The sequence below is a fragment of the Dermacentor andersoni genome, chromosome 8 (genome assembly GCF_023375885.2).
Source record: "Dermacentor andersoni chromosome 8, qqDerAnde1_hic_scaffold, whole genome shotgun sequence".
NCBI lineage: Eukaryota > Metazoa > Arthropoda > Arachnida > Ixodida > Ixodidae > Dermacentor > Dermacentor andersoni.
In genome coordinates, this window is record NC_092821.1 from 131739694 (window position 1) to 131758539 (window position 18846).

The 18846-nt window shown below is 46.3% G+C and overlaps 1 protein-coding gene across 2 annotated transcripts; it reads left to right on the forward strand.

The window, feature by feature from the left end:
• Positions 1-823: 823 nt before the first annotated feature.
• On the forward strand, positions 824-15372 carry LOC126525683 (uncharacterized). 2 transcript variants are annotated; one of them, XR_011896140.1, is made up of 2 exons: positions 824-1393; positions 14020-15372. XR_011896140.1 is itself a non-coding variant. In XM_050173595.3 (2 exons), the coding sequence occupies exons 1-2, from the start codon at positions 9346-9348 to the stop codon at positions 14532-14534; spliced, it is 645 nt and encodes a 214-aa protein (XP_050029552.1). In that variant the 5' UTR covers positions 9260-9345; the 3' UTR covers positions 14535-15372. The 2 variants fall into 2 exon arrangements, 1 of the variants encoding a protein (XP_050029552.1); XM_050173595.3 differs by lacking the exon at positions 824-1393 and adding an exon at positions 9260-9475.
• The last annotated feature ends 3474 nt before the right edge of the window (positions 15373-18846 follow it).

An 18846-nucleotide genomic window follows, 5' to 3' on the forward strand; every position in this document is an offset into this window, starting at 1 on the left:
ATGTGTATCAATAAAGTGGGCTTCTGCAATGGGTGGCATCGAAATTCACGCGCCTTAAGGTGGCACCTTCTGGATTTATAATGCGGATCTAAAGGGAATGTTTTTGCTGTTTCAACGCGGCGGGAGTGATTTCGGGAGCCGGAAACACGTCATAGGCGTCCGGTTTTGGACACCACCTACTGCAGGGCGGCCACCTTTCCCGAAAAAAATTCCAAAAAAGAAAATATACAGCCAGAAATTCCCGAAAAAAGCCGGGGATTTCTTCACTTTGTGTGCTCGGGGCTACATAATTATTTTTCGATGAAGAACAACAACGCATTCTATAACAGAACAAAACAACTGAATCGAGCAAGCTCCGAGAACTGAAACGGATAAAGCACGACCAAATGCTTCAAATACGTGACGTCACACTGACGTAAAAGCGCGGAGGATCCGGCGCGAAATTTAAAAGGGGATGCCTGGCCTTCGCTCTTTCCAGTAAGTCAACATGTTTTCGCTTGAGGAATGAAATGGGAGTTGTGAAATAGGGGGAGGAGAATGGTGCTAGCTACGGGCGGAGGGCATGAGCCACGTCATGAGGTAGCAACAACAACAGCAATCTAGCCTTGTAGATGCATATTGCAACGATCGCAGTGCCCCAGACCTTATTTTATAAAACCATCTCAGTATTTCAAAGTGTGATGGACAGCCGTATAGACGCATCTAGAAGCAATCCTCCGTCGCCGGGAAGTACAAATGTTAGTCTCTTCGTAGCCACAGCTCGCGGAACTTTCTAAAACGACTCAGCCGCCAAGACCGCGTTGCTGCGAAGCATAGTATTCTGATATCGCGCTGGAACGTGTGTGTGAGAGCACGACAACGCCGTCATCCGATAACGTTATGACGGTGAGCTCGCCGGTTACCTAGCGCGTGCCTGTTGGCGTGTTCTTTCTTATTTTTATTCTATTTCCTGCGTCATTCTTTTGCACCCAAGTGCAGGTGCGTTCCCTCCTTCTCTCTTAGTGCCTCCATCTCATCGGCACAGGGGCCTGGCGGAGCATTCATCAAGGCTTCCTGTTCGCACGGTCACGTAATTGACAGTTCTGTGCTAAACAGAGGAACGCGGGCATTTTATATGCTGCACGTTCGCCTTCGTCTGCTGTACGCTCGTCGCCGTCTGCTGTGCACGCATCAGCGCTGTCTGCAAGACGCCCGCTGCCGATCGTCTGCTTGAAATCCACCGTCTGCATCACGCAATGTTCGCCGTCATCGACATCGCAGAGAAGGACAGCCTTCCCAAGTCATTTCTATAGTGTGCCGCTTTATTTTTTTTTTCTTTCGTGTTTTGCAACCAGTGCGAAGAACGATACTGCTTCGCGGCGCCTGGAGACCATTTTGACATTTTCTCTACAAGGTGAGAATATTGGTCCAATTACATTTTGTCTTCAAATTCAAGTGTATACATGTGATCTTTTGATATGCTTCTTGTGCTACAGAGAAAAATGACAAAATATTCGAACAAAAAATAAAATGCAATAATTGTACTAGGCTTCATATGTGAAAAATGCCGGCGGCATAAAACACCAAACACGGATATTGAATTTTTATCTCTTAAGCGAATATTTTAGTATTGCTTGTCTTATAAAGTACTTTCAGTAAGGCATATGCTTTTCAAATCTATGCTAATTCTCTACTGACGGCCTCAAACTCTCCTGCATGCACAATCAATGTTTTTTAAGTAACGCATTTAAACAAAACTACCACATCTTCTTGATTTGCATGGCCTATTTCGACGGCTCTATGTACAGACGCGTCAGATGAACATAGGAAGAACCCATGTTTTATTGTACCGCGACGTCTTAATAGGCAAGGCATGAGCAATTTGTAAGAACGTGTAATCATGGAACACGCCCTGTAAAGCAATTATTAAATGCGATTATTTTAATATAATATTATGACTATGTACAAACATTGCCACAACAAATGAGCATTTCACTCGCATTATGCTATGGAGCAACGATCAAAGGCGCACTTGCAGCAGAGCTCAAGAATCACGCATTGCACACAGCTACCACGGTAAAAAAATGCCGTGCGTTTGAAGCATCGGGAGAAGATTACGGATTATATGGAAGCACCTTATTAAATGTTCGAAAGTTGCACATGTGGAGGTATACGGGACAGAAAAAGAGTGATATATAAGACGAAAATTGGTGATTTGCTATCACAACAGCCTATAATTAAAATCTAAAAGTAAGAGATTTTACTAGCACATGTTAAATCGTTAGAAACTAGAATTTGCTCTTGGCTCGCTAAGGCCAACTGTTGGCAGGCAGCAGATAGCAGGGCTTCCCTTTATTAATTACCTCTCTCCACCTTGCGGGTTTCCGCAGAACTGTTACGTCAAACTCTTGCCTTTGCTTCGTGTTGTCAACAGATTCGACTTCGTCCTGCCATCTGCTAGCCGTCTGGTTAGCCCAGATGGTAGAGTGGCTGCCTCGGAAAGACGGTGGTCCCGGGTTCGAGTCCCGGACCACGACGAATTTTTCTTCAACTGCGAGGCTTTTCTTTCGAGGAACCAGTATGGGTTTCCTTTGTAGCCATGGATACCACAAAGAGGGTATGATGACGACAACACGACAACAATGAGATGAGGATTCTTAAATTATGACGATGGATTAACGACGACAACCACGACATGAGGGCAATGGGTTAACGACGAGTGTAAGACGACGATTGTGTGAGCACGACGGCATGTGACGAGGTAATGACGATCATTTCGTAGCAACGGCAGCTTAATCACGACTGAACGAAGATAGCGTGATAACGATAGAGTGACGAAGAAGAAATGACGTCTATGGAACGATGAAGGCGGTAGGACGACGGCATGAAAACGGGACGACGTTACTGAAGTGATGACGATGGTAAAGCGCGGCATGATGACAACGTTATGACGACGATGGCATGACGTGAGCCGGATCACGAAGGCAGAATTACGATGATGAAACGACGGCATCGCAATGGCGGTGACAACGACGGCACGACAACGGTATGAGGACAATGAGACGACGAAGAGTGTACGACGATAATGGCGTTATGAAGACTGTGTCACGAATCCTGTATGACGACGATGGCATGACAAGAGGCGGATGACGAAACTGCAGTGACGACAATGAGACGATAACGACGGCATGATGACGATGGTATGACGACAGATGCATGATAGCGACTGTCTGACGGCGATGGCATGACAATGGCGGCATAATGACGGTTGAAGGACCGCAGCGTGACAAAAATAGAATGAGGAAGAAGGATTGACGTCGACGGAATGACGAAGGCGGTACGAAAATGATGGCACGACGACAGTGGGATGACGTCACTGAAGTGATGATAGTAAAAAAAAAAGCACGACGACGTAGGCATGCCGGAAACGGTGTGAAGATGGCTGTGTGAGGACGACGACGTGACGACGACGGTATGACGAGAGTCGAATGACGAAGTTAGTATGACGAATATGGAATGAGCGCGACGACATCACAACGTTACGACAATGAATGCATGACGACAGTATGACGACTATGCTATGACGACGATGGCATGACGACGGTATAAGGACAGTGGGATGACAATGAGCGTATGACGAAGCATGTATGACGATGGTGGCACGACGACAGTCGGATGACGAAGTTGGAGTGTACGACGACAACGGAACGACAGCGCCGGCATCACGACGGCGGTGTGACAGTGAATGCGCGACCGTACGACGACGATGGAATGACGATGACGGCATTACGCGAGTCGGATAACAAGGAATGACAATAACGCAACGACCCCGACGGCATCGTCACCACAAGCACATATTTAGTGTCCCAAGCCAAAAGACATGAGTCAGTGGGTCGGCGTAGAAGGCGTGACGAGGACGGCATGACGAGAGTCAGAACATGAAGCTGTAACGATGAACGACCACAACGGCATCAACGAGCATGAGCCCGTACCTAGGGGCCGGACGGACGGAAAGACAGACAGACAGACAGACAGACAGACAGATAGGCTCAAAACGCCTGAAGTACACGAAAACTGCTAATCGAATTAAAATAAATTTATGCAACATTACACAAAAAGTTTATTTCTTTGGTAAATGTACAACATACGGCGAAGATACATGATTGGACGAAAACATCAAAATAAAATGACTTTTTTACGGAGCTTGAGTGAGTGAGTGAGTGAGTGAGTGAGTGAGTGAGTGAGTGAGTGAGTGAGTGAGTGAGTGAGTGAGTGAGTGAGTGAGTGAGTGAGTGAGTGAGTGAGTGAGTGAACATTTATTGGGTCCAGCAAAACGCGATAAAACGCGCACCCGACTAATCCCGCGACGGGACTGGCAGATCTAGTCTGCCGGCCCGATCGCGGGCGCGCTGGACGGCCAGGATTTGGTCCTCAAAGACGGGACTTCGCAGGAGCGCGTCCCACTCTTCCTTGGTGAACTTCGGGCCCAGCGACCCGCACTGCCAGAGCATATGAGGCAAAGTAGCCACCTCACCGCAGGCCACGCAAGAACAATTCGGATACATCTCGGGATATATGCTGTTAAGGGACACCGGATTTGGGTAGGAGTTCGTTTGCAAAAGTCTGAGCGTGACCGCCTGCGGCCTGCTTAGCTTGGAGTGAGGCGGCCGGAAAACCCTTCTCTCTAAGTGAAAGAATTTAGTAAGTTCATTGTGCGTGGTAGGAGCTGACCCCGCTTAATCAAACCGACGACAATTACATGCTGCGCCGGATGTTTTGACGAATGTCAATGAATACAGGTCAGTTCAGCTATCGGCCTGTATTGTAGGCAGCGGTACTTAGAAAGGTGCTAATCTCAGCCTACACTATTTCGGTTATCACTTCATACGCACAGTACATAGAGGTGTCATAGAAGTACGTTCATACAGCTAGGATGAATTGTCGTGTTCCTCTCCACCATCTAAGCCTGACTGTGAGAAAAAGAAAATCGACACACAATAGTAGCCGATAGACGTGCTTTTCGTTGCAGCTTCTCCAAACTTAGCAATGAGTAGAGCTGTTTCAGGCAAGTCCCGTAACAAGCAAGCTGCAGGGTTTCAATCGTGTATTTCAACTTCTAGCTTCTTTCGGTGTCAAATATTTACCGTTTTTGTCGTCTAATCTATGTGCTTAGAATGCTTTCCTTAGAATGCGCTATTTCGAACAGGCCGCTCGAAAGCCTTTGAACACGTCGAAGAGGGCCCGAAGGGCATTTCGAGTGAGCTAGTGACCTTTCTCGACTACTCATCGTTCACTCGCAACCGTGCCGTTTCCCACGCCGCGTAACTGATAGCGAGCCTGCTATCTCCTAGTTCCAATGCCACCACGCTGTGAAAGAGAAAGGAACGATTCGAACGTCAGAAATCAATAAAAGGAAAGAAACTGGCCAACTCGCAAGGTCCCGTCCATCTGTTTCGAAAGGTCAGCCGTCCCCGCCTGTGGATTCAGACCAAAATAAGTTGCAAAACAAGCTTCCTGTTACGTGTCAAATGAATGCCGTGCGAACATGGAATGCGACAGCGTGTTTGCGGCTTCCATTGCGCTTTTTTGTTTTTGCATCCTCCCACCCTTCCTCAACAACGGTTGCATAGCACGTGCACAAAGCCGCCGTTCGCGCCATGGTTTTTCTGATTTGCCGACCCCGAACACAATGGTCGCATACGTTTAGCGAAGGGCTTGTTACTGTGCTTGTTTTCGGCCTCAACAAAGGCACGTTTTCAGATAAGGAATGTACGTGCACAAGCACCTAGAGTTAAGAACAACAACCCATTTCAGCAGTTTACGGCTGCGTTCGTTGAAAATCGTGAATGACGGCATGCCTGTGGCATGCGCCCTAGGTCAATGTCACAAAGACTCTTTTTTTTTTTCCACGAGCTCCAGTAGACGTAGCGATACACCATACCGGCTAGGTATGACGTGCGAGACATTCACTCTCAAATCAGAGAAAAAAATCGGCTTTTTCACCGAGAACCTCATGGTCAAAATAAAGGATAGATTGATTGGATTGATTGATTGATTGATTGATTGATTGATTGATTGATTGATTGATTGATTGATTGATTGATTGATTGATTGATTGATTGATTGATTGATTGATTGATTGATTGATGCGATTATTACGAAAGAATTCTCCTTCCTGTCTGCACCTGCAGGGAGGAGATTTAGAATGAATTGCTTGTTTACTAATGCGAAAGTATTGTATTTCGTGGATCTTCAGTGGGCAATTGACTATAAATTAAAACGCAAGTGGTCGGAGCCGACGTTAAGTGCAATCGCTTAATCTTTCGACGTGCAATTGCCGCGCGCGTGGTATCTAAACACGCTTAACTACTAAACTGCGCACTGAGACCACGAGCGACGTCAGTGTCACAAATACTGGAGTGCTTGCCCTCGCGGCCCGCACTCCATTTGTCCGAACTTCGCGTGCTATTTTAATAAGCTTTCGTGGCTGCTCCCTAGCCTCTTTTCACCAGAAACAAAGGTAAAGCAATGAACTGAACTGAATTGAATTGAACCTTGGTGGTATGTTAAGAAATACAGAAATTCGAGCGACTTGGTATAGAGATTCATGTTGTCAAAAATGTGCAGATCCAACGCAAATGTCGGAATCTATGTGAAGTCAAGGCTTCCTGAAGTGGTACGACCATGGTTTTGTGCCTGCTGCGATTTGTTTTTGTCTGTGATTGGGTGAACGAGTTGATTGCACTGGCTTTCAGTCCTTTCTTCTATCACACACCCCGTTGACTTCAGTTGAATTCGAAATCCCTTTTGTTAACCTTTCCGTTCCTGTGATGAATTCCGTATTGCTTTGGCTGGATTACATGGAAGTGACTTCTGGTCCATTTTAGATTGCTTATCATAAACCACATATAGAATTGGCCGACAGATTCGCGTTCCCACTCCATTTATTTAGGTTGCCATTAATTTTGTGCATACATTCTGTATATACAGCGGCTAGGCACAGATATGTGAGCGAAGCCTACAGAATGTTGAATGAAATTGGCACAAAAGTCAAATCTCAATTTTAGTAGTACATAGAATATGCAGCTTCAAAAGACCAATGCTTAAAGTAAATTACCCTTCTACAACACCCCAAAAAAAGTCCTTCTTACCTTGAGAAAAAGCTTGGTAACCCAGAAAAGACGCAAAAACGAATGGCGGGGGGCGGGGGTGGGGGGAGGGGAGAGGCGACCCTGGCTTGGAGTTTGCACACCACTACACCGTGACTTCATAAACTTGCATAGCGTCTGTTTAGGCCTAGTAAATTTGTTATCGGTAGACATGGCATGCATTGTATTCTAAAAGGAAGTTAAACACTGAAGTTAAGGGGCTTCAAGCACTTTAATCGACCACTACGACTCAAATACTAGAAAACAAATTGAAAGCCCTGAGGCCACGCTCCTGTATTGGCTATGGGGTTCCGGCAAGAAAATTTAAGTGACGTTGTCCTGCGTTTTCTTTTCTAATAATGAACCTATCACGCTAAACAAACAAACAAAAAAGCTTTCGAAAGTATTTTATCAGTACACATTTATTAGTTTTTCCTCTTAGTTTCACATTAAGTCTTAAATAACTATTGCAAGCATGATCGTCGTCAGCGTCATCGTCTCTTTATTTAGATATGTGCTAGCGCCTAAATCATTACATTCCGCACTCGTCGCCTGCGAACGTTGCTATAACAAAGAATTGTCTTGAGTGGCGTTACGTGAGCTTCTGTATAGCCCAGAAAATACACAAATCAGTAGTGATTAACGCCCATCGTAGGAGATAAATGGCGTGAAAGCAAATATGCAGCCGACTCCCGGAAGAAGATAAACGATACCGGCTTCATGGCTCAAGGACAACGCTCGAAATGCAGGTGATACGTATCGCAACTGTGTCTCGTAATCGAGATGAAAAGAGGACCCCTATCAATTGCGTGATGTCACAGTAATCGGTTGCAAATACGAGTTACGGCTTGGGCCGATGTCATTGCAACAGCTCGACCAACTCCTCTACCAATGTCGGCCAACTTCGATCATCCCGCAAAGAGTCATAATAGACACGTCTTATCGTCGTGGGCACACATTGCTGACTGTACGTCAAACCTTGTGAGTGAGTGAGTGAGTGAGTGAGTGAGTGAGTGAGTGAGTGAGTGAGTGAGTGAGTGAGTGAGTGAGTGAGTGAGTGAGTGAGTGAGTGAGTGAGTGAGTGAGTGAGTGAGTGAGTGAGTGAGTGAGTGAGTGAGAGCATGATGATGATGGTAACCTTTCAACCCGCTAGGGTGGCTCCGCTCAACGTCGCGCTAGGTCGTCGGTTTTCTTCCTCACCGCCGCAGCCGCATTTTTCATAACAGCAAAATGAAAAAAGGGGGGAAGAAACGGTAATGTAACGCGCTTTGGTTGCACATTGGAGAACCTCAGTCCGCCAAATAAATCCTGATTCCTCCACTACAGCGTCTGCCCCCAGTGCTGGACTCGATAAATAAATAAATAAATAAATATTAAGCATTTCTATATATAATCAACCTGCCTGAATTCAAGAAGTCAGTCAATCGATAATTCGATCTCAGTCCCGGTTCACCGAACCATCGTTCCTCCCGTTGGTGTTGATGCAAAAAGCGTAAAAGATAGGTCGTAACCGCGAGGGGTACGACCACACCGCGAGAAATCACATCATATGATAAACAAAACGTCCGACTTCCGTGCCAATTCCCTTTCCCCTTGCAAAGCGATTGTGAGTACGGTGGGTCGAGAATGGGGCATTCGTGATCAGCAGCAGCTCGCCCGTAAGCGCATACAAGTTTAAGAAAAATGTGAATGTTTCCCTGTTTTTCTGGCCTTGTACTGGTTCTCGTGCGCGCCGATCTTCACGACCTCTTCCATTTTGTTTCAGCTGCATCTCGTACCGTCCGGCGCCCCTGCGCATCTTTCTTTATCTTCGTTCGCTCGCTTCATATCGCCGACAAAGCGATATGGCTCGAAGGAAGTGCAATACACAATGATCTATCACCTCTGAAAGGGTGAAGCCGTTCCAGCAACACACACACACACAGAAGAGAGAGATAGAGAAAAGCCCTCCGTGCAAGCGAGAACTCGAGATTCTGAGAAATCAAAGAGCTTAGTTGCTATATATTTATTGTCACTCGGCGTAGGCTCACACTCAAGAGGCTCCGACTTCCGCCCAATGTGCACGTACATGCAGATGATCGTGCCAAGAGATTCCCGTGCTTAGGCCACTTAAGAATACCGTCCCTAGATAGCGAGGTTCTCGGGCAGGGTACTGGTGCACTCGGGTGCGTGCAATCCATCGCGAACCTTCTCATGAGCGAGCAGGACAGCGTGCTTTATGCCTGCGAGCACAGCATTAGCGTCCATCTTCTGCAGAAACAGACCCGAGGGTCGAGTTGGAGGTCGTCTTGACAGGGCTTTAAAAAAACCTCTTATACACCTCTTAAAGAGATACGATATACTGCTTGGTAAGTCAATGCAACTTTCCCCGTGTTTATCTTCTTATGATCAGACCTTCTCCTGTGTGTGTGGGACTTTCCTTTTTCTTTCCGTGCGAAGCAAGATTTCTAAACATTGTAGTTACAGGTGTTCGTTCGCGTTGTGAGAACGTTAAGAGGCATATTTTAGCGGATTCACAGTGCAACTACGCAATTTGTGAACTTAATATTTACGGGAAACCGACGGCACATGGCGACAGCAAGTAGATATATGTATAATCTTTAGCTACATTTTATCTGATTATGCATCTTCTGATATGTAATGTGCGACGTGTCACATCGTATGGAAAGGTCTTTGGAATGGAGCGATGTACCTGACAATTTCAGCACCGTATTAGTACATAAATTTCAACGCTAAAATAGTGCAGAACATTTACGTTTATCAGAGGTTCCTTCCGTAAAGTTGCGCTTTCCAAACGCGAGGGTTTCACGTCGTCATAGACTACAAATGATGTGGATCTATACATTGAGAAATCGCGACAGTCGGCGTGTTTATTTGTTTGTTTGTTTGTTTGTTGTTTGTTTGCTTGCTCCTTACTCGTTTGTTTGCTTGCTCGTTTGCTTGCTTGCTCGTTTGTTTGTTTGTTTGTTTGTTTGTTTGTTTGTCTTTCTTTGTTCGTTTGTTTGTACGTTGGTCTAAATTATTTAATGATGTCTCTGAAATAGCAGCCTGGAGTTCAATGAAAGCATGGTGCCAACTGAATTCGTACAAACCGAATTCAACTGTTTTTTTTCCCTTCACAGTAGCTGGGCCTATAGAAGGGATCATGCACGGGTTTTTAACATCAAACTGATCTTGTATATCACAACACTAGGCTGTCGGGCAAGTAGGTTTATGGCCACAAACTTGCAGCACGCAATAAATATGCCAGAAAAGTATAGTACAATCGGCCACAAAACCTTACGAGACACAATATTTTCGAAAAAGCTAAGTTACCGCGAAGCTGCGGCACATAGTTTCGATTTCGAAGTTTCGGTGTGCCGTAGTCATTGCGACATATTTCAGCTATTTAAATTAACTCACTGTATATATATATATATATATATATATATATATATATATATATATATATATATATATATATATATATATATATTCCGCGCCGTGCCGCAGACTTTTGTGGCCGAACGCATGCATGCGTCTGTCTCTCTCCTATTTTAGAGCTCTGCAAGTTTGCGCCGCTTATAGTTATTAATGTACTACTGCCCTTTAATACATATGATGGCGCCCATGGTTTTTAATGGTGGTAAGGATGACGATGCCTATGGTGATGGTCATTATGACGTCCTCAGGCGAGTCTTCTCTCAAATGCTCTCGCACTGACCATGACAATCCTCGATAGATTGTCTGTATCATAGCTTTTTTTTTTTCTATTCGACACGCTGACCTACAGAAAGGAAGTGCTTAATGTCGTGAAAGTGCCTTTATTGTCCTTATTACACTATACACTACGGCATTTGTTTTCAAAGCGTGTCATTGGAGTGTGACGACTTGAGGCGACATTCCGCGCGTATGCAATTGGTTGTTTATTTATATCGACAGATATACAAGTAATGAAAAGAACATTACTACTGACCGCAGTAACTGTACAGCGGTGTCTTGACAGCTGGACAGTGGTCAGCAATGGAGGGGGGGGGGGGGTTGATGTTAAAAGGACAGGGAGACAGCGTAGCGTTGAAGATAACGTAAAGGTAAACTATTCACACATTTACAACAGGGCGACTACGCAAACACATCCCTAGTTCTCTTGTGAAGCGACTTTGTCGAGAGAGTTGGTCACCCGGCCCCGGCACACTGGCACCGTTAGGTCACGCAGAGCAGCCGGATGGAGAAGCCCGACTGCTCGAGGAAGTCGCACAGTGTTTTGTGAGTTGCCTCCCGCGCGTAAAGGGGGACCACGCGTCCATATAATAGCGCTCGAAAAACTAACATTTGGCCTACATTACACGAGAGTGGGCGATTGCGGCTGGCCAGTCTGTGCTCCTGACGTCACTGCCACCAGCTGTTGCGAACACGCGTGATAAGTATACAGCGAAGCTTAGATAAGAGACAATCAACGATAAACATACGGCTGAGGCTGAAGGTTCGCGTGGCTATGTGAAAAACACACGTGTAGTTATTCGCATCAGAGTTATATCACTCAATTCTTGAAATGCTCTCTTCCAAGAACCAGCAGCTCTGAGCGCATGCACACCGTAGGTGACAATGGAAGACCCTTTCAAGATGTTGTTCATCGTAATCGCCGTGTAAATGTACCAAGTGTAAATGTACCAAAGTTCCGCAAAGGAGCTCCCCTGGTTCGCTGCATGCAGCCAAAGGTCGGCGCTTATCTCTAACCTGGTGATGATCTGATGCCCTTCTGGGGCTATTTTATTGGCGCTAATATTCTGAATCTGAGTGGCCGACCTGCCAGATAAGATAAAAAACCCAGCTAGAAAACTTTTCCGAGGACTCCGAGTGTCCATAAACATACCACGACGTCACCAGCGTGCATTTACAGAGACAACAAAGTGAGCAAGCTAAAGAAGCTAAGCTAATTTTGTAATGACAGAGTATACTTGAGCCACTGGTCAGCTGTCTCCGCACGGTGGGACATGAAGGATTTGTCAAGTTGTTGTTCTACCTTTGCTAATATCAATTGCAATACACAGAGACCAAAAAAGTAGCCATGGGACTCATGTGACACAGCAGTGTCTAGTGTAATAGCATCGCGTGTATATATTCTATTAACTAGGACACACTAAGCAAGGTCTTAATGTTTCATTTTTAGTTTCCGGAGTTTTCGCAGAACTTTCTGTGTATTACACTCCAAAAAAGTTCGCACCCTTTGGGGTGTATATCTGCCACAAAGCGATAATCATCATCTGCCTTGATGCGTTTCCTTTCTTGAAAACGCCGCGCCCGCTACTTTCCTGTCGGGAATGCTATCATGCTGATAACGCGCATGCCGTTCGTTACTGAAAAGTACCGGGCTCGCAGCGTTAAAGAAAGGAAACGCATCAAGGCAGATTACGATTATCGTTGTGTGGCAGATATACACCTCAAAGGGTGCAAACTTTTTTACAGTGTGCGCGCAACCGCTGACACACGAGAGCCAACATACCGCTGCGATTACACAAAGAGAGAAAGAAACTGCAGAATCAGTAGCAGCGTTCAGGGGCGATACTGGTCAGCTAGCCCAAGAAAGCTTTGGAGCAATGTGGTATTTCGGCATAGCATTACTGTTCTACCATTGTGGTTACTGTTCCCACTTGCTACCACATGAGCATGCACGTTGAATCTCGCGCATGTACAGACGGTGGCAGGCGACAACGGTAATGGTAGACGATATGCTAAAATACTATTATATAGGGACGATCATCTCGCATTTACCACGACATATGCTGAGTGTCCCGCGTAACTTAGCTAACGTTTTGAAAAAATGCAAATGTCACGTAGCTGGACCGAATCAAATTTTGTTTGCCGTCCATTGGGGCAAGTCAGGCTATTTTCTTTTTGTATTTCGGCTAACTACGTCATCAGTTATTGTTGATTAATAAAATGCTCGAATATTATGTTCAGCGCAAAAGTCTCCGTGAAAAAATTGTAGACCATCTTCAAAAATTCCAGATCCATCATTTTGTTGCTGAATACGTGGTACATAAACGTTTTTTTTAAGGGCCTGAAAGAAACGCCCCGAAATACGGACATATGTCACAAGGCCCTTTCTTGTACTTCGTATTCATCATTGATACTTTTGCTCTGAATATAATAGCTGAGCAGTTCGTTAATTAATAATAACTAATCCTGCAGTTAAGCGAAATACAAACGATAGTCTGACTTGCTGCAAGCGACAGCAAAACAACATTACCGAGGTTTTGTCGAGCTACGTGGCAGTAGAATATTTTTAACTTATTGCACAAGTTGCATGGGACACATGGTACAATATGTGGTGAGGGCCTGGAGTAAGGGTTCTGTCTCAAATGAATTTTCACAAACCCAAGTGTGTACCCATTTTTGCATGCAGCCGCAGTAACACTTAGACATTACGATGGCTACGGCTGTACCATGACCTCCGTGCAAGAGATAACCCAAGCTGCCCTTTCAATTTCACAACTTTTATGCCTGCTTCTTGTGTATATAGTACCCAAAATGCAGACCACAGTTCGTCCTTCCCTGCTTTCTGGGCTAACCTTGAGAATAGCGACCTCGCTCCCCAGACTACAATCAGCGCTCGTAATTAAGCCAATATGATAGCACTCGAGAGCTGATAGAAGCCAACGGTCGCACAGGACATGACGCGGTTTCTGAGCAAATAGGTTTATCCTGTCCCGTATATCCTGTATCCTCCCGGCATTTGAAACGTCTGCACTGTCTTGAACATACACGTTCACAAATCACTATTGCCGCTCTCTTCTGCTGACGTTTCCGCGTATACTCTTTTCCTTCGTGCTCAGCGCCCGTTTTCGTCTGTTTGCCTTCACGAGTACTCGAAGGCAACGTGCCAATACTGTCGTCTGCTCTCTTCCCGCAGAACCGAAGGCCATGGTCAAGTTCCACCTGCCTTCGGCGCTGGCGCGAAACGCCTGGCGCGCCTTCAACGTGGGCCTCTTCCTCATCGTCATCGGCATGGTTCCGCTGCTGCTGAGTATCACTTCGCGTACGCGCCTAGACGTGGTCTTCTTGGCCGGCCTAGGCCTAGTCTGCGTCGGGGGCACGCTGTTCCTGGTCTCTTCCTGCGTAGCTGTCTGCGACCACGTCCAGAACGTCGCGCGGCCAACGCCGGGTGACGACGTCGTGGTCGGCGGCGGCGGCGAGACGGTGTGGACCATCGATGCACCGCCCAGCTACGAAGAGGCGGTGGCCACGATCCACCTCAGTTCGTCGAGTCCCAGCGTCCAAGATGCAACGGCGCCGCCCGTCGTGACCGTTGCGGGAAGCGTGGCCGTTTCCGTGACTGACGCCGTTGCGGCTTCGAACGCTTCGGATACGGCGAAAGCGAAATGCCTCATATTGACAGTGCCCGGACCAAAGTCTTCCGTGTGTTAGAGAACATTCGCTGCTTTCGCGCCGAGCGTGCGGTGTGAACTTGCTGCTCTCGTGCAGATCTTGGTGAAATCTTTCTCGTCGGATTATCGATCGAGAGTTTTTCGATCATGCCGGGAAAGTTGAGCACGCCTGTTCTTCGCATGCGACGACACCCTTGAATTGCGCCGCCAGTGAACTTCAGGACGGCGCGTTGTTCATCCTAGGTCGATGAGCACTTCTTACGAACAACTCCTGACAGTGCGAAGCATGCGTAACATTGACCGACTGGGGGCTAAAGGCGGCACAGGGTTGAAGACACCTCTAGTGGAGGGATACGAAAGTCTTATCCCTCGTTATATTTTGCCCTGAGAGCACCAGTACCTGTTATCGTAGTCTGCAGTGTTGGGACCGGTGTGAACACCTCCTAGGGCTATGCTTCAAGTTCCTCCGTGAAGGTTGCACGTCATGTTTCTGACGATGCTGCGCGGACTTCAACACGCCTGGAAGTCAACTGTCACTGTCGCTTCGCTCAAAGGCGACGCTGAGACATCGGACGTCTGCTGAAGCTGTGTCACCGAACTATGAAATCGGGAGCACTGTGGATATGCTACAGATTGAAGGGAAACAGATCTGATAACATCAGTCGGGGGTGACAGTTATCCCCCTCTTACACTCGAGTAATGGTGTCATTGCATGAATACTGAGGCAAAAAAAAAAGATTGATTTTTTATTACGTTTTTATTTCCACCTAGAAAAATTGTTTAATCAAACACTGCGCGCATCTCCTTCTACCTGTACAATTGTTCAAAAAATGCTTCCTGATGGCAATGGTGACATAAAGTATTTATTTCCGACTAAACTACATAACTTGCGTTATCTTATATTTAAAGTTGAATGGACCATCTATTCCAAGAGAATTTGACACAACGATAAGAAGTGTGCCCGTGTAGCGAAAGCTTGGTGCATCGACATTTGAAATGTCCGCATAATGCCAACGTTGCGAAATCGCCGACATTGAGTGTCAAGATCGCGTTGTCCAGCTTTGAAACGAAAACATAACCGGTATAGTACTTAGGTGTTAAGGATGGCCTTATCATTGAGACATGAGGTAAAGGGCAACAAAAGCTATTTTTTGGAAAGCCCGAAAGTTTTGGCGGCACTATAACAGTGCCTACAAGGAGCAGTGTCATAATCCGTTGGCATTTCTTGCACACGGATGTATCTGAACAGGTTGGCACGTCGCAGTACGACTTGGCGGCAACCAAGCGTTCACTCATCCATATAGGGCACGACACAACAGGGATAGTTATTACCTTGTGATATTGCATTCGTTCAGGAGTGTCAACTCCTGAACTGATTATCTGTGTACTGCATTCACTTTTGTTTCTCTTTTATTGCGTTTCGAACGTGTACATAACATTAACTTGCCTGAACAAAACTGCCCGGTTGGAAGTAAGCCACATATTGTGTAGCAGCACTTCTGGCTTTCTTGCGTAAGCGTTCGACTTTCGCCCATCGTACGCACACGACCTACACAGCATGATAAACCGAACGCTGATAGCGAAAAGAAAGGGTGCAAAACAACGCGTACAGAGTCAACGTATACGAACAGGTGAACTTGTATCCGTCAAGGTCTTGACAACGAGGCCTTGGCGAAGACCTCGATGTATCAGCTATACGTCCTGATAAAAGTCTCTACGAGACGAGACAAGGCCACTCCTCGAAAAACTGAGAGCAAGCCGAACAAGAGAAGTTACATCCTGGATGATAATGTGCACAGCGCAACAGCGGGCTACGAACAGAAAGGCACGACGGTGGCCTCCAAGCGCCGACTCCCAACTGAACAGATAACAATAACTGGAAATTGGTACTCAGATACCCGCTGTCGGAAATCCGACAAACGACCACGTAACCTCGAGCATTCCATTATATATTTATTTTCTTGAATGCGTACGCCCACGTGATCACAATCGCCAAAACAACAATAACTCTAATCTTTGAGAAGAACCAACGTAGGTTAATAATATGACGCACCCCTCCCTGCAAAATTTCATGTAAAAAAGTTCCTTTTCGTACAAGGCGAACGAAGGTTTGCTGACACAAGAGCCTTTAGCAAAGCCACGGTCATATGTCCGCGGCCAAAGTCACGTCACGATGTCCCGCTCCCACGCGACCACTTTCTGCGTCATGACGTCACGAGAGTGATCAATTTTACTATTCTATGTCGCTCTAACAGTCGCCTCCCGGGAAACGAAAACGAAATTGGATGTAGGAAAGCTATAAGTAATTTAGGGCGCTCGATCACTTGCCAGTATTTCTTGCTTTCGAGGCCAAAGACCTTAATTTACAGCACAAAAAAATATGAGTAGGAATTCTCATGTCAGCACGTCTTTAATTTGATATGACAAACACGGCAATGTTGCCGGTGCATTTCCTAGAGTCCGAGCGGTCGACCGGGGATGTATGCAGGGACCAGCGAATGTCCAGTTTCATCCAAATCCCTATACCACCCTGCACCACCTCAATCCCCGGCCAAACCACTCTCATAAGACGTTCAACCGTTAAAGGCGTGAGCATTTCTATGCCGACCCTATGAGGAGAGCCGTCCGTCTGTATGACCGTCACGTAAGGCAAATCGCCATAAAGAAAATAATGCATAAAACTAATAAAAAATCTAAAGGGCAAACATTGGCGGTGGCGAGTTTTGAACCTTCGACCCTCCGCTCAGAAGCCGAGTATCTTACCCGTGCACTGGGCTGAACAGCGCCCCCCCCCCCCCTTCTTTTTTTTCTTTATTTCCACATTGACCAGCGCAAGCACAGTATAACAAGCATTCGGGGAATCAGTCTCTAGGAACTGGCAACCTTGCGCAATTCCGTTAATATTTGCGCACGTTTAACCATGTTTCAACCCTAGGGAGTCATTCAGGGAGTTTGAAACTGGTAGACAGCTTTAACTCTACTTATGCTATCCTTGAAATATAGCCTTATCGGCTTCATGTCTATGTCAGCGTTGCGAACTGCCATCCTGGATCGTCAAATGCTATGGAGGCCCAAGACACACGCTTGCAGAAGGTGAGCATTTCTGAACCATATGAATGTGTTCTACCGGCGGTACAAAACAAATGTCAAAAGAGAACAGTTTCTATGAAGGCTTTGTTGAAATATTTGGTGATGGTGGAATAAAGGCCATCTCTAGGACCACGTGTAGAGCCGACTTGGAGCATTGTAGACATCAGTAAAGTTCCGACTGCGAAAATTTAATGCCAAACGCGCCACACCTCCGATGCGTTTCGGTGGTCGGGGGATGCCTTCCGTTGGGTCTTTCCTTCACCCACCGAAATGCCGCCGATCTCTAAGGACTCATGGGCTTTGCGTCGCACAACACTGACAGATAAGCAGTCAATGAGTTGGTAAGGATGACAAGCAGTTATGAGGGGTTACATGAGTCTCAACACGGTTGGTAACAGTTCGACGCGGATGGCTAAGGTACTAAAGAGCGATGTGGGCTTACAAATGGGCGCAATTATGATAAGGTTGGTAAGGACTGATAAGAGTTGATAAGAGTCAGACTGAGTTCAATAATGTTGATAAGGACCCATAATAGTTGATAAGGGTCGGATAATGTCCTGTGAGGTTGATAAGGACAGATAAGAGTTGATAAGGATCGAATCAATACGGTAAGGTTGATAACGACCGGTAAGGGTCAGGTCGAGTCCGATAAAGTTGATAACAACCGATAAAGTTTTTATACTGGTCCGATCAAGTTCGATAAGATTGATAATGACGCCGGGCTGCGTGAAGACGAGCAAGTGGCACAATGCTTACGCATACTTCGGACAACTCCAGTGGAGTTTCTGCTGTAATTTTTTTACACTGGCCCGAAATATTGCCTGTGGAATGCCGTACCGATAAGCAATTGTTCATCTCTCCTCCTCTGCAAAGGCTACTACCGTGTATTTAGGAAGAAGTCACTGCAGCCATAGGCTGTCTCTGAGCCCGATGGAGGTCAATGTAACCGCGCGCTCCACATGCACAGTGGGAATAGCAGAGACACGATCACACACCTTTGGCAGCATACGCAGGCCAAAAACGCGCCATGGAATGGTGTCATGGTTAATGCGAATAGCATTATTTGCCTAGCTCAGCCATTTTGAGCATATCTATCTTACGCCGGCCCAATGGCCAAAGCTGTCTACTTGCTTGAGTCACTGGGTATGTGCCCCTGGCCGTGATTCCGTCGTGCTGGTTATATCGTCGTCATTCCAGCTTCGTGTCTGTGTAATTGTGCACTTGTCTGTGTACTGTGCACTTGTGTCTTACGGTTTTATAAG

Coding starts and splice junctions, on each gene's coding strand:
- LOC126525683 (XM_050173595.3), top strand. CDS start 9,346: ATGCCTGCGAGCACAGCATTAGCGTCCATCTTCTGCAGAAACAGACCC. Junction 9,476..14,019: donor GAGATACGATATACTGCTTG/GTAAGTCAATGC, acceptor CTCTTCCCGCAG/AACCGAAGGCCATGGTCAAG.